The sequence below is a fragment of the Eleutherodactylus coqui genome, chromosome 5, assembly GCF_035609145.1.
Source record: "Eleutherodactylus coqui strain aEleCoq1 chromosome 5, aEleCoq1.hap1, whole genome shotgun sequence".
In the NCBI taxonomy this organism is placed as follows: Eukaryota; Metazoa; Chordata; class Amphibia; order Anura; family Eleutherodactylidae; genus Eleutherodactylus; species Eleutherodactylus coqui.
In genome coordinates this window covers 87,420,728-87,435,550 of record NC_089841.1, presented here as the reverse complement: position 1 = coordinate 87,435,550, position 14,823 = coordinate 87,420,728, and the positions used below count along the sequence as shown (strand labels likewise).

At 40.0% G+C, this 14,823-nt stretch overlaps 1 protein-coding gene across 5 annotated transcripts in view; it reads right to left on the bottom strand.

The window, feature by feature from the left end:
- MAST4 (microtubule associated serine/threonine kinase family member 4) overlaps window positions 1–14,823 on the bottom strand; it is a 513,577-nt gene that overhangs the window by 82,599 nt on the left and 416,155 nt on the right. For all 5 annotated transcript variants that reach the window (XM_066602813.1, XM_066602814.1, XM_066602816.1 and 2 more), the window contains 3 exons: window positions 6,931–7,085; window positions 3,233–3,308; window positions 1,988–2,197 (listed from right to left, as the gene is read on the bottom strand). In XM_066602813.1, the coding sequence (XP_066458910.1) occupies window positions 1,988–2,197; window positions 3,233–3,308; window positions 6,931–7,085 (441 nt within the window). The remainder of the gene's footprint in view (window positions 1–1,987; window positions 2,198–3,232; window positions 3,309–6,930; window positions 7,086–14,823) is intronic.

Genomic DNA, 14,823 nt, shown 5'->3' with positions numbered 1-14,823 from the left:
TTTCAGAACACAAAGCCTGGGTGAACAGGTGGGAAAAACAAACAGAAGAAGCCAGTGGCTAGCCAGGAATTTCCTTTGTGGCAAAGGCTCCTGGGAAAACATAGCATTAGAGGATGGCCATTCACACAAACAGCCATCCTGTAATACAAAAACAGCAAAAGTCCCACTTAAACGAGTCATAGAGGGGTAAGTCCGAGCAGAAGACTCCACTCTATGACATTCATACGTCCTAATAGGCTATATGGACAGAGGTTTATGTTCATATGCCCTAACCCTTTAGCCCTTCATATTCACAACCCTTTTTATGGATAAATTGTATGCTCCTCCTAGTGGTAGGCAGAGGTTAATAATTTAAAGCGTACATATCTTTATCCTACAGATCAATAGTGTATGTAAAAGTTAGTATACCTTGTAATATCTTAATAAAAAATACCTCATTTATTAGGTTCCTACTTCCCCCTACACTTGACTGTTACAGATTATAGTCTGCATTCACTGAGAGATCAAATTACTGCATTGACTGAGGTATCAAATTACATATTACAGCAGAGTTTCAGAGATCTGGAAAACCATGGGAAATTGACACCGAAAATATATAGGAAATTTCTACAACTTTCCATCGTGCTATGAATAAGTTTGATTTGCAAAACTGTAATCTCTTTTTAATAACAGTATTAACTTGTCTACATTAGATTCCCCAGTGTCTATCTTTCTCTGGTGGCAGGGCTTTGTGCCAGCTTTCCTGCTGCTTGTTTAGCAAGTTATCCTGATCATCCCAGGACAGATTATCCTTGCTAGTTTTAATTTAATCAACCTCAGACGTATTATACAGACAGGTTTTATTTAGGACTTCCAGGTGCGCCACTTTATCCACAACTTTAATTAATGGTATGTGTTGGGAACAATACGAAGAAAAAAAACATGTATCCACTTCTCTGATTAGATTTAGGCATATTAAAAAGGAGAAATGAAGCCTCAGTATATTGCACAGAACCGGTAATAGACTGTGTCCAGCTAACAACTGCCTGAAAAATACTGGGTGCTGGGGCGGTGTTCCTGACAAAATGACATATGTGAAAAAATATTGCCTAGCCATGAATAGTATTGGTGTTTATATAAAAGCCGTAATCAATAATCTCACAGCCTGCATAATACTTAATGGTGCATTGCACATCAAATGTATAATGGTGGACTTTAAATGCCAATCAGGAAGTTTTAGTAGCATGGCAAAATTCTAGCAAAAACCAAAAGTTTCAAGAGTTGGAGACCCAGTGGTCATGTTACATCATTTTTATTTTCTGTCTTCACAAAAAAATATGATTTCAAGTTGTTCCCTTATTTTGCATACCGTATATTCCGGCGTATAAGATGACCTTTTAACCCCGAAAAATCTGCTCTGCAATCAGGGGTCGTCCTATACGCCGGCTATACAAAAAAAAAACAACAACTTTCTGGATGCGGGGCTTGAAACCCCCGCCTCCAGAAAGCTAATGCTGTGATTGGCTAACTCACGTGCCGTTAGCCAATCACAGCCATTCAATGACATCATTGAATGGCTGTGATTGGCTGACGCCCCGTGAGTTAGCCAATCACAGCCATTCAGAATGCGGTGGGGAAGAGAGTACTGCTTTTTTTTTTACACCGTATTCCAGGCGTATAAGGCGACAGTTGGGGAGTCGTCTTATACGCCCCGTCACCTTATACGCCGGAATATACGGTAATTATCATTTTTCTTTTTAAAGATAAAGTAACTTTAGACAAAGGGCACATATAAACGGTTTTTAAACATTTTCCGTGTAGGTCTTGGTCGTACACCCTGTGACATATACTGTACATTTCCTTAGTATTCTAATTTTGATCTGTGTTCTGTTTAATGAAGTCTATTTTATTCAATAACTCAAGCTCATTCCTTGATCTTTAAAATTCGGATACAAATGTGGAAAGAAAAAAAACAAAACAATATTTGGTTCGTGGGACTGCGATTTACCTCTTGTAATAACTTTTCTAATTTTTGCTGCAACTCCAGAAAATATCTTGAGGTTATGAGACCTTGGTGGGATTTGTCCAGGCAGTCTCGTGCCAACTCCACGATCTGATGGTGAGTGAAGCTAAGCACGCCATCTGGTAGCGGAAGCACGCTATCAGGGGAATAGTTGGTGATAATGTCCTGAAGTCTTTCTTCCATCTGAGCCGTAGCCTGAGGAAATATAGGCAGTGAAAAGCAAAAGTCGTAAGTTACCTTTCAAAACTTTTGCAAGCTGTTCAGCCAACACTTTTACACAACAACTGACAAAAACAACAACAAAGTGAATGAGTAAAAAGTTTGACAATGCTAATAATAAAGATGTGAGGACCAGGCATGACAGTACGGTTAGCAGAGCTCTCCTTTCTAACAAGCTGAACATCTGTGTCTATCATATGACCGGGACAGATTCTTAACCTCTGGACATAGTGAAGATCAAAATGGCACCCCCAACAGAGATACTTGGTTTTGGCATCCAGAACAGAAGGGACTGTTTGTTCCCCGCATTCCATGATCTTGCGCCAAGCCCTCTAACGTAAGGTACCTTTACACGGATCAACTATTATTCAGATAGTTGCTCATAAAAGATGTCGAAGCGTACAAACAACAGTTGTTTATTTGCTTTTGCACAGAGCGTTGATTGTTCTTTTAGTTGCTGAGATCCAGTTCATAGAGGAGATCTCCATTCAAATTAATTTGCAAGTTGTTCAAATAGAAACGATTGTGACCTTACAATATTCACCTTTTTGATCAACCAGCGACTATTTTTTTGGTAAACAAACAAAACGACTTATCGCTGGTCACCCTGCCAGCAGCCATGTTTATATGGAATAACTGTTTGAATTTGCTCTTTTGAGCGACTATTTGGCCGTGTAAGCGTATTCCGTGCCCCATATATCTGCCTATCCAGTTTGTATACCTTTGATGACATCAGTTTTGGTGGCATGGTTAGCATTCAGACTGATGAAATAAAGAATCAGCAGACTAGTAGTTAGCTATGAGTGTAGCATAATCTCCATCATTTCCCCCCCAACTAATGTATAAAATATGTATCACAGTTGTACTTGTGTAATTATTGTACACCATACAATTTGTAGGCTTTATAAGCCAAATACTGACCCATTTCTCATTCATACTATGACACAGGAATAAGAAATGCCACATACAAGGCAAAGAGTTTATATAGAAAAGAAAAGAGTCTACAATTACCTTCGGGAATCGCTCCTTGTACACATGGTTCATCATAATTATCTCATGGTCACAGCAGGCGGGTGTACGTCCAGGGCTGAAAACACACAAAATGCTCTTTTAGTTCAGTTCATCTATGAATGGCCTTTCATACCAAACCCAAGAACAAAAGTAATACTACAACAAGCAGTGAGAATCACATGTATGCCGTATAAAGGAGAAGCAGACGGCCTAGAAGAACTGCGTGTTCTGATGTGCAGCAGCATTTACAGGAACGATTCCCTTATCAGAGCTAGGGACCATCATGTATAGAGGCTATAAACTTTATTGTCCATTTCACATCCAGAATCTGGCCGGTTAAGGGATAAACGCTACTATGAATTTTCACCTCTGTGTTACCCTGCAATGAGGTTCATATGTTTTACCATCACACAACCACCCCCTGCTGAGGAGGAGATCACAGTGTGCGCACAGACTTATCATAAAATAGGACAACATTTCAGCTAACATTGAAATATAAAAGTGCCTTGAATAACTATGTAAAAGGAAACATATCAGAAAAGAACAATTAAATCACATTTTTATTACAGACATAATTTTAAAACTTTTTGGCCCCAATATTATTTTTATTATGATTACATAAAAAAATCTTGAAACATTCCAGTTTTCACGCTGGCCACAAGAGCAAAACACAATAGGCTGACACCTCTTGCTTTCTGTAGCTCATTTTTCAGCTTTGCCATATAGACAGGGAGAGCATGAGCAGAGTCATATTATCAACATTAGAGGCTTAAATAAAACAGAATAGCAGCTATTTACACCCCACACACAGATAAGGCTCTATATTAGAGATGAGCGAATGTACTCGGATAAGCACTACTCGTCCGAGTAATGTGCTTTATCCGAGTACCTCTCTGCTCGTCCTGAAAGATTCGGGACGCGCTGCGGAGCGGGGAGCTGCAGGGGAGAGCGGGGAGGAACGGAGGGGAAATCTTTCTCTCCTTCTCTCCCGCCCGCTCTGCCCCGCTCCCCGCTGCGACTCATCTGTCAGCAGCGGAGCGCCCCGAATCTTTCAGGACGAGCGGAGAGATACTCGGATAAAGCACATTACTCGGACGAGTAGTGCTTATCAGAGTACGTTCGCTCATCTCTACTCTGTATGTATCTCCTGCCACTTTCTGGAGGAATGGGACTGTACTCCATCACTTGCTGAAGACAAAAATCACTAACATTTTTTTTTTGTAAATTACAGGAGTTTTCCAGGGAAGAAAAACTGCAGAATCAGGGAATGTGGGAAAAAAATGAACCATTCAATGGCTCTCTGGTCCAGTTCCACAGCTCCGATCCTGCAAGCTACTGTAGCAGTCACGAGCCAAGTTGATCAGATCTTTTATGCAGGCATAGAATACTAGCTCGCGGGCAGCACAACTCCGTATATAAATAAGGAGATGTGCAGCTGACAAAAGCAATCTGTACAGGAATGGAAAATCGCATTAATGATTATTCATCCCCATATTGCCAATCAGCTGCTACAAAAGCTAATCAAGTCTTGGGGGGCATTAAAAGAGATATAGGAGCTAGGAGCGACAAGAACATTATCCTCCCATTATATAAGGCACTTGTCAGGCCTCACATGGAATATTGTGTACAGTTCTGGACACCGGTGCTCAGGAAAGATGTTACAGTGCTGGAAGGGGTTCAAAGAAGGGCAACTAAACTAATACATGGAATGAGAGGACTGGAATACCCAGAGAGGCTATCCAAATTGGGATTATTTACCCTGGAAAAAAAGACGGCTAAGGGGCGACCAAATAACTATATATAAATACATGAGGGGACAATACAAGGATCTCTCCCATGATCTGTTTTTCCCAGGACTGTGACTGTAGGGCATCTTTTACGTCTAGAAGAAAGCAGGTTTCATCACCAACACAAAAGGGGGTTCTAGACTGTAAGAGCAGTGAGACTGTGGAACTCTCTGCCTGAGGACGTGGTGATGGCAAAATCCATAGAGGAGTTTAAGAGGGGACTAGATGTCTTTCTAGAGCGCTATGATATTACAGAATATAGACATTAGGCGACCAGTGAGGTTGTTGATCTCAAATGTTGTTCCAGGGATTACTCTGGCTGCCATTATGGAAATCGGGAATGATTTTTTTTTTCCTCCAAATGAGCTAAATTGGCTTGTTGGGTTTTGTTTTTTTTGCACAAGGGGTGGGAGGGTCGGTGTGGGTTGAAACTGGCTGAACTAGATGGACATTGTCTTCATTCAGCCTAACATACTATGTTACCGATTTCCTGTCATCTGTGAATGCCAGTAATCAGTGCTGATAGTCATGCTATATTGTCGTCGGTGTTTGTTAAAGCAGGCACAGAATGGGCCAGTGTTAAAGCTCCCTTAGACAGTGCATTCATAGCACTCAATCTATCGTACAGGATTCAATTGTTTAACTATGCGTAAAAGCTGTATATGAGCCACGTGTGGTGCAGAGTGTTAAGGCAGCAGTAATGCAGTCAACTTTCGCTCACGACCTGAAGGTTGCTGGTTTAATCCCCGCTTGTTTCAGGTAGCCAGCTCAAGGCTGACTCAGCCTTCCATACTTCCGTGGTCAGTAAAATGAGCATTCAGCTTGCTGGGGGGGTAAAAAGATGACTGCAGAAGGCAATGGCAAACCACCCCACAAAAAGAGTCTGCCAAAAAATGTCACGATGTGACATCACCTTAGGAGTCAGTCATGACTCTGTGCTTGCACCAGGGGACTTTACCTAAAAGCTGTATTGCCAGTGCTGATATGATGCAGTTTACCAGCACTCAGGCCAGGATGTTCCCTAAACCCATTATTAACCAGGTTTTGCTAAATGTAAATTTAGGGGGAAGAACTTCTCAACCATGAATATGTTGGTGCAATGTAAATGATGGTAGAGAACAAGAAACACTGAAGTCCATAACAGGAGTCTATGATAATATTACATTGAATATGTGAGGTTTGCCAGTATTATACCTTGCCATACAGACGGAAGATGTTACAATCCCTTAGCAGCAACACCTCTAAGAAAGGAGCTTTCCTGCAAGTGAATATCTCGATTTTTAATGGGCTTTGTAAAATGACTGGGAATATAAGCCAAAACCAGTCTTCTGCAGAAGGAAAGCAAACATAACTCTGGTTTTGGCTTATATTCCCCAGTCATGTTCTAAGGCTTGTTAAAAGGTCAGACATTGACTTACAGAAAATATACCGTCTAATTGGTGGCACAACCAAATTTCCCAAAGGAGTGTTGCACGGCCTTTTGAAGTCTCCTTAGGCCTACTTTGCCATGCCATTCTAGTATTGGTCATTTATATGGAAGTTCACAAACAAATTTTACAAAACAACTAACATTTATAACTTGAGAATTTAAATTAAGATCACTCGGATTGACCATTATCAATGTTCAAAAAAGGGATTTTTGAACCAAACAACACAGCACTAGATAAGTTGTCACTTGACTTGCCCATATATACAAGTTGTGAGAACTTCAAGTCTAGGTAGAAAACCCACCCAAGCAAGATTGGACTGGAAGCCATGAGAAAGGAAATGTTCTATAACACCGATCACGTTCTTGTAAACAATTTGTATTCAGAAGTTGACGATCAGATGATCGCATTTCACATTTAGAACTAGACTAAATTTAATTCTGATTGATTATTTCTTTCTGTGACAGTAGCAGACTTCACACACCTGAGACTCCTGGAGCGAGGGCGCAGTGGTGTGTTCCGGCATCTGTCATCGCTGGCAATGCTTTCCGTGCAGAAATGTTTGGACAAAAAATGTAGTTCGTCTGGTGTCGGTTGATATGGTAACTGGTGTAGCTTCTCCTGGGATGAACAGGATGACTGTGGAATACAGGAGAGGGTTAACATACATGTGGAATACCTACATAGACGTTCTTGAGATGTCATTGCAGATTTTGCAGTTCCTACAAAAATTAGCGGTGATCACCATCAAAGGCTGTTTATTGTTTATATGTCTGCATCTGTCTCCAGTGTAAAGGAATCATGTCTACAAAGCAGAAATGTCTATTTCAGATTGTATAAATCTCTTTTTTAAATGTCAGGCCAGAAGGTTAGTTGGAGGAGAATATAAAATGGATGATATCAGCAATGTGGATATTTTTTTGTTGACAGGCAAAAGGAAATTGGACAATGACAAGTCATTACTGGCTGGTTCCCTACTGAATACCCAAATCTCATTGCCGCCTAAAAGAAAATCTTTGATGATATATTACGTGATAAAAGGTCATATCTAGCAATAAAGTACGCCTTATTCACAAACCTACAGACAACTGCATACGGCATAAATAAATCCCATGTTAACATATATATAATTTACCTTTCTAAAGCCAGCTGAAATTGGAAAAAAAGTACTGATCTGTTAGATAAACAGAAAAAATGCTCAACATAGACAAGTATATGATGGTTACTCACTTAATATACAGCAAAAATCACCAAAATATCTACATTTATACTTGGCAAAGGTAAAACCATTTAAATACCATCTCCATAGGTTTTCTCGTATTGTTTAGTTGGTTTATTCTGTTCAGTATATAAAGAAATAAGTTGCTGCATGAATGGAGAGAAACAGTCAACAAATTGCCATTTACAGAACTTTTGAGCTCATTAGATTTATATAGTACTTCATGTTGGCTGGCTGTAGAAGGGTTGTGGGTCGGACTGGCTAACACTTTAGTCTTGATCTTTGAACGCCAGTCTTCGTGTTTATATCTTAGAGTATGTACATACTAGCGAGATGACTAAGATGTGTTGCTCATCAGTCATAATTAGTGAGTGCATAACCTACAGAGCCTTTGGACTCTATAATGGTTTTTGAGCCCACTGTTTGATAAGCCACAGATCAAACAAGCAGTCAATACACATTGCAGACAGAGGGTTGCATTGTAGAATTTTTCCATTCCGCTGGACAACGTGTAAGGGTACTTTTAGATGGGATGACTATTGCTCTTGTTGTTTCACATAGGAGAAATAGTTGTTTAGTGAATGGAGGCGGAGTAGGCCGGAGATCTTTTGGTCGCCTGCTCATATTCGCTGTGAGAAGGCAGTCATTCAAGAATGAAAGACTGCCTGTTCATACTGAGCATGAAGTTACTCACTGGTTGTTTCATTTTATTTAGCTGAAATGAAACGAATAATGAGCGATTTCTCACTCAGTATCCTGCCGGGTCCCGCATTTACACGGGATAATCATCGTTCAAAATTGCTCACTTGAGTGATTTTTTGGGGTAGAAAGTTGGCCTGTGTAAAAGTATCTTAACACAAAGCATGGACCATAGAAATATGGAGCTAAGTGTGAAAGATGATGACTGTCTTGCACAAAGTCTTGACTCTAACTCAACAGATTGGCTTGACCTGAAGGAGCCTTTTCTTCCATCCACCTTCTACTTTTGGGTACCATACACTCAAGTTGGTTATCAATGTAGAGAAGGAAGATCGTATGGACCACTGGCGTAACTATAGGGCTTACGAGGCCTCTCTTCTCCATATAGGGAGCCTAGTACTATGAATAAAGCATTATAGTTGGGGGCCCTGTTACAAGTTTTGCATTGGGGCCCAAGAGCTTCAAGTTACACGTCTGCGTTAAGGGGTTAGGAGAAGTTTGGGGGCCCAAATATAAAAACTTTTGCCCATGAGCCTTTAGCTACGCCCCTGGTATGGACCAGACTACACAGGGTTTATATTCTGCTACCACGCCAGACAGCTCTTCATGTGAACAGTAGACACAAAACTATATGAACATTTACAAAGTTGTTTAAAGAGGTTGTGCCTAGTTAAAAAGCCCTCACCTATTCACAGGGGGGGGGGGGGGGGTAAACATTGGGACCAGCACAAATCCAAAAAACGAGGGTCCCGAAGGTCCCCACTGCACGATTCATTTTAATGAGAACTTGGGAAATTCTACTTGGCAGTTTTTGATACTGCCATTGATATGAATATGAAGTGGTGACATGTATACATAATCCCCACCTCATTAATATAGGGACCTTTGGAAACCCTGTCCTTGAGATTGGTGGAGGTCCTAGCAGCCAGGCCTTCATCGATCATTAAGTTATCCCCCTATACGCAGGATAGGGGATAATTTTGTAACTTGGTACAACCCATTTAAAGGAGGTTTTCTGTGACTAAAATAGGTCATCAATATCAGATCAGTGGGCATTCCAACTCTAGCACCCCTGCATATCGGGTGTTTGAAGAAGTCACCACATTCGGGTGACCGATGCTGCATTTTCACTGTATACTAGGCCCAGTGCTGTACATTTTGTACCAGTGGTGCCTGGTATCAACTCAATGCCAGTCACTTGACTAGGACTGAGCTGTATGTAGGCAATGTATCCAAAGAATTTGACGTCACTGGGCAGAAAAGAGGCCACAGTGCTCATCTGAGTGCTTCGGCTCCCCCTCCCCAAACAGTTGATTGTCAGGTCTGCTGGGCGTCGGACCTAACCCGAGTACAAGCTATCACTATTTTGGCTTTGAAACTACTGGGCTAGTTATGCCACAGTCCTTGGATGGAAGATCACTGCACATAATCATCACAGCGATCAGTAGAGAACATGCACTGGCAAGATAAATGGGTGTACTATCTATAAATCTGTATGTATACATAGCATATAAAATACTGAAAGTTACTCAATAATTATGCCACATGGAAAAACAGTGCATGTTTTCTACAAACTGTCCACATATACTGCGTGTAAGGGGCCATTTATTTCCGCCAAGATGGCATAAGACGAATACATGACTTTCAAAAGGTTCTTTTGGATAATGGGAATGACCTCTGCTTCGCTACGGCGCTGGAATGCTCTTCATCTGGGCTTACTACATATACACATGTTTATCAGATACCTTTGTTTGGATGGTGGCAGAGTTCATTGCGGGGAGCGTGCTGCCACTGATTGCTTATATATTACTGGGAGCCTCGGTGCCTCTACATCAAATATTTTATTACTGTATAGACAGGCTGTGTTGACAGTTTCTGATTAGCTACAGGATTTGATTGTCAGAAACAAATCTCCTTTCTTGGTATCAAGACATCTCAAGGATCTCAAGACCTTGAAACTCAAGTGGGCAATGGGACCTTTGAAATGAGGTTAGCAAGGCGGACAGAAAATAAAGTGAACCCCATGAATGTGTGGGACATATGAGGACGACACTGGGAATACTAAGCGTCTGGCAATATTCTGTAGGGCATCGCGAAGAAATTTGTTGTCATGAATATTAAGAGGTTGTCAAATAATCAAGGCCATTTCCACTTAACATAACAGAAAAATCTGATTTTGACCATACGCTAGAGATGTTGGTCTGCAAAGGTGGTTATTTATATTGCTGACTGTTCTAATCTGAGCTGACCTTCTATTAATGGGGTGGAAATCTGTTGTTTAGTACAAATAACTATCCAGGTATAGACAACCGCTGCACCTGACAATGATGAAAATAGACAACATGCCACATCAAATTTTTCCTCATATAACCACCTTCGATCAAGGTTTCATAATAGTCTTTGGTGTCATGAAAAAAAAAAAAAACAATAGATGGCAATAAGTGTCAAAATCTGTTGTTCTGGATGACAAAATAATACAATTTGCTGTTCTGTATATTACAGACCAAGTGGCTGTAACATGGTTACAGATACCACAATAATCACAAGCGCCAATTTCATGTAGCCAAGCTAGCATTAGCAGACTATGCTGTTTTTAAACAATTCATACCATCATGCCCTTTATAGTAATGTCAAGGACTAGATTTATAAAAATAACATTTCAAATACCATTTTAGGGTATTCTCTGGTAAAGTGGTTTCCATGCTATAGATTTTTTTAAAATTAAAAATAGACTGCTCATGCCCTAAAATAATAAAACTGACTATATTCACCTGTCCCAACTCACCGCAGCTCCAGCACTGCACCTCTGTTCACTCCGCCAGGTCTGTATTTACAGGCTGCAGTCAGTCACAGGCTGCTGCTTCGGCCAATCACAGAGCTCTGATCGACTGCTGAGCTCTGTGATTGGCTGAAGCAGCCTATGATGTCTTGTCAGGCAACACTAAAGCTGTGGGTACATGGGAAGAGTAAACAGTCTGTTTTAATTCTTTTTTGGAGCATGGGCAGCATATTTTTAATGAAAAGATATTACTAGGAAAACCCCTTCAATGTAGTGGATTTCCTTATTCAGGTCCTACATCAAGTAACAGAAAAAATGAACATTTCCAAACAGCACCTCTCTCTGACATGTCAGTGCATTACAAGAACAGCTCATTAATTTCAATAGGCATCATGCAATGCTCTATTTCTCCAGTGGGGGTGCTGTTGTGAAATTAAACACAAACTGGCAGGATCCTTCACAGATTGTAGCTGACCACTTATTTTGGGAATCGTTCTAGGGATTGATGGGAGTATTAAAAAAATCCTTTAAAATCTTTTTCTCTAGAAAACTGGAATCCTTTACATACAACTGTCAAAAAAAATTCAAAATGTTAATTAACAAAAATTTATAAAAAACAAACAATGAATATTTGTGTCAATAAGGAGGAGTTGGATTATTGTCTTGCTCAAGTTAAATCAAGCTAAATATATATCAACTCTAAAGTCAGAGGAATAGGTAAGAGTGGAATGGATGGCATAGGGCCAAGGAAGAAGCAACGTACAGTGACTGACTTGCACAATACATAGGAAGGATGTGACATACACTGCTGTCACTGCTTGTGGTTTTGTAGGATCAAAGCTTCAAAAATTTGAAGTGAAGGATATACCTGCAGGGTCCATAGTAATCACATGTCTAGTGATATATGAACTCCAAATCATCATATCTTCCCCTAAGGGTGAACACCCACTTGTGTTTTTTAATGCTGCGATATCGCTGAGTTTCTTTAATGCGATTGTCAATGGGACTTTCTAATGTTAAAAATGCATCACAAGTTGGTGCTTTGCAATTTCTGTGCGATGAGTTTTTAACATTAGAAAGTCCCATTGAAAATCGCGTTAAAAAAAATACAGCGATATTGCAGCGTTTAAAAAAAAAAAAAAGCAAATGGGTGTTCACTCTTAGCTTTTCTAAAACTTTATTAAAGACTCCAATTGCTCAAAATACCAAAATTGATGCAATCTTGAGCCATCCAGTCCCAAAACATAATTTAAACATATACGTTTTTATTCTAACATGCGACTGTATGGTATTTTTTTTTTCATCCCGCGTCACACATCTGTGGATAGGCCAAGTTAGGTTCAAGGGCAGCACCATCTGTTCCAACTGAACATCTCTTTCCAGAATCTAAAGCAATAGCATATACAGTAATTGTTTCCCTTTTAGCTGGGATAATAGACTTTACTCCTAAGAAGTTAGGAACTTGGCAGTTAAAATTCCTGGCCAAGGGCATTAGCCTTAGCATTAGCAGTGATCCAATTCATCGGGTGCTCAACAGGCCTTTCTGAAGGATATTCAACATGTTTCACACCACACTATTTATGTACAAGTAGTACATGTAATAATGGTAATATGCTACCACGTCAACATTTTCCTTTACTGGTATGAAGGCCCCCAAGGCTTGTGAGCAGCAAGTTGACCACTGAAATACAATCCAAGAAGCTTCTAGAAAACGGTTATTGTGAAGATGCTCCTTTCCAGGGTCTGTCTAGACCTCTGAATTGTTGTAACTGGAAACAGGCAACTTTTGCTTGTTGCAGGCTTTAGTTAGTTCAGCTGTCTGCCATCTAAAATATACAACCCATACACATGTACGCTTGGACGGGCCTAGTGCGCATCTGTTGTAAATGAAGAGTGCAGAGAAAGACGCTAGCAGACAGTGATCCAGCGAGATACTGAATGATAATTGCTCAATGTAAAAGGGCCCTTAACTCTTGAGAACACATGGAACAGGCAGTTGAAATCAATCTGCCTGATCCTTCTCTACAATCAGGAAGCCCAAACATACATTAGACAAACGGCTAGTCCAGACAAAATTGTCAGTTTTGAACAATCTATATGTAATGTGTATGGCTACACTTAGTTTGGTTCTGGGAAAAGGTTTGAGTGGCAAGTCAAATGACCGCCATGATATACTAGCATGAAAAAGCCAATAAAATAGATTTACAACAACTCAGCACATTTGTAAAGTGCTGCAAAATATGCTTGCTCTATGTAAATCCTAGAGTACAGAAAATAGGCAGACTATTGGATGTCACTCCAGGGCAGATAGAAAGCCTCAAGTGCAGAGTCAGGACAGCATATTCTACAGTGTTTCCCTGAAAATAAGACAGTGTCCTATATTAATTTTTTGTTCAAAAAGGTTTAACTTTTTTACATGTATAGCTGCCTGGACAAAATTTAAATTGACTTTTTTAATTAACTGTTAGCAGGGCTTAATTTTGGAGTAGGACTTATATTTTAAGCATCCATAAAAAGCCTGAAAAATCATTTAGCTCCTCAAAAACTCTGGAAAATCATGCTATGTCTTATTTTCAGGGTATGTCTTATTTTCAGGGAAACAGGGTAGCTGCCCTTGAAGAGCAGACTCTGCAGTAAATATGGTAGCCACTAAGGCTATGTCTCAGAATTTGTAATGAACCAATAGATGGTTTACCAAGAAATACAGTAATTATGTAATGTATCTGAGTGTCTTGTAATGGTAAAATGGACAAGATATATGTAGTATTTTGTGTATGAGATGTCAAATATCTCAGGTTGGAAAGACTTTAACTCAACATTAAAGGTAAACTTTACATATCCTTATAATCATGATGCTACCAGCGATCTGCATTTTCCTTGTAAAATATGTAGCACGCATCCGAAGCTATATTTCCTGAGAAAGTCCTTACCACACTGACATCTTTATAGTACTGGAGTAAAAAATCATTTTATACTGCATAAAAGAGACACCGGAGAGAAACCAAGCAACCAACGGCTGCATCTATAAACTATGACCTGTCTTCTAAGATATAGGTCAAACACTCCCAAGAATAATTTAAGAGATCTATGCCGAACAGTAAATGTAAAGTGGAATTCCCCCGATAGATAGAGGATGAAAGTAAGGATAGTATACAGTGTAGAGTGACAAATGCTGTCAACTTCTATTTAGATGATTGGTATAGTCACAACAGAAACCAGCCTGACACTAATGGAGAGAGAGTAACCTGATTTCACAAGGACAAGTCATGCATCAAGTTGATGAGACTCACATCCTAGGCCATCGACTATCAAGGGAAGAAAGAAAACCAAGTTGTTTCTTTCAGGTCTCAAACTTTGTGCCCTGACCAAAAATTGTCTACTTAGCAAAATGCTGTCTGCCTTTTCCAATGTAATCAGAAGCTGAACTGTGGTGCCCATACATATTCAATCACCGTCAGGTAAACACTCGATTGGCCAACAACTATCTCTCCGACTCTACCATAATACACATACAGACTTGGCCAAATGTCCAAGTGTTGTTAATGGGGAGAGAAGAGTAAGGGTCCTTTTATACTGGTCAAAGCATGTAGATCGATTGCTAGTCAAACATGGTAGACGACTGTATGGAAGCAAACGATAGTTAATCTCTTCGTGTCCACCATGTATACATACATGCCCTA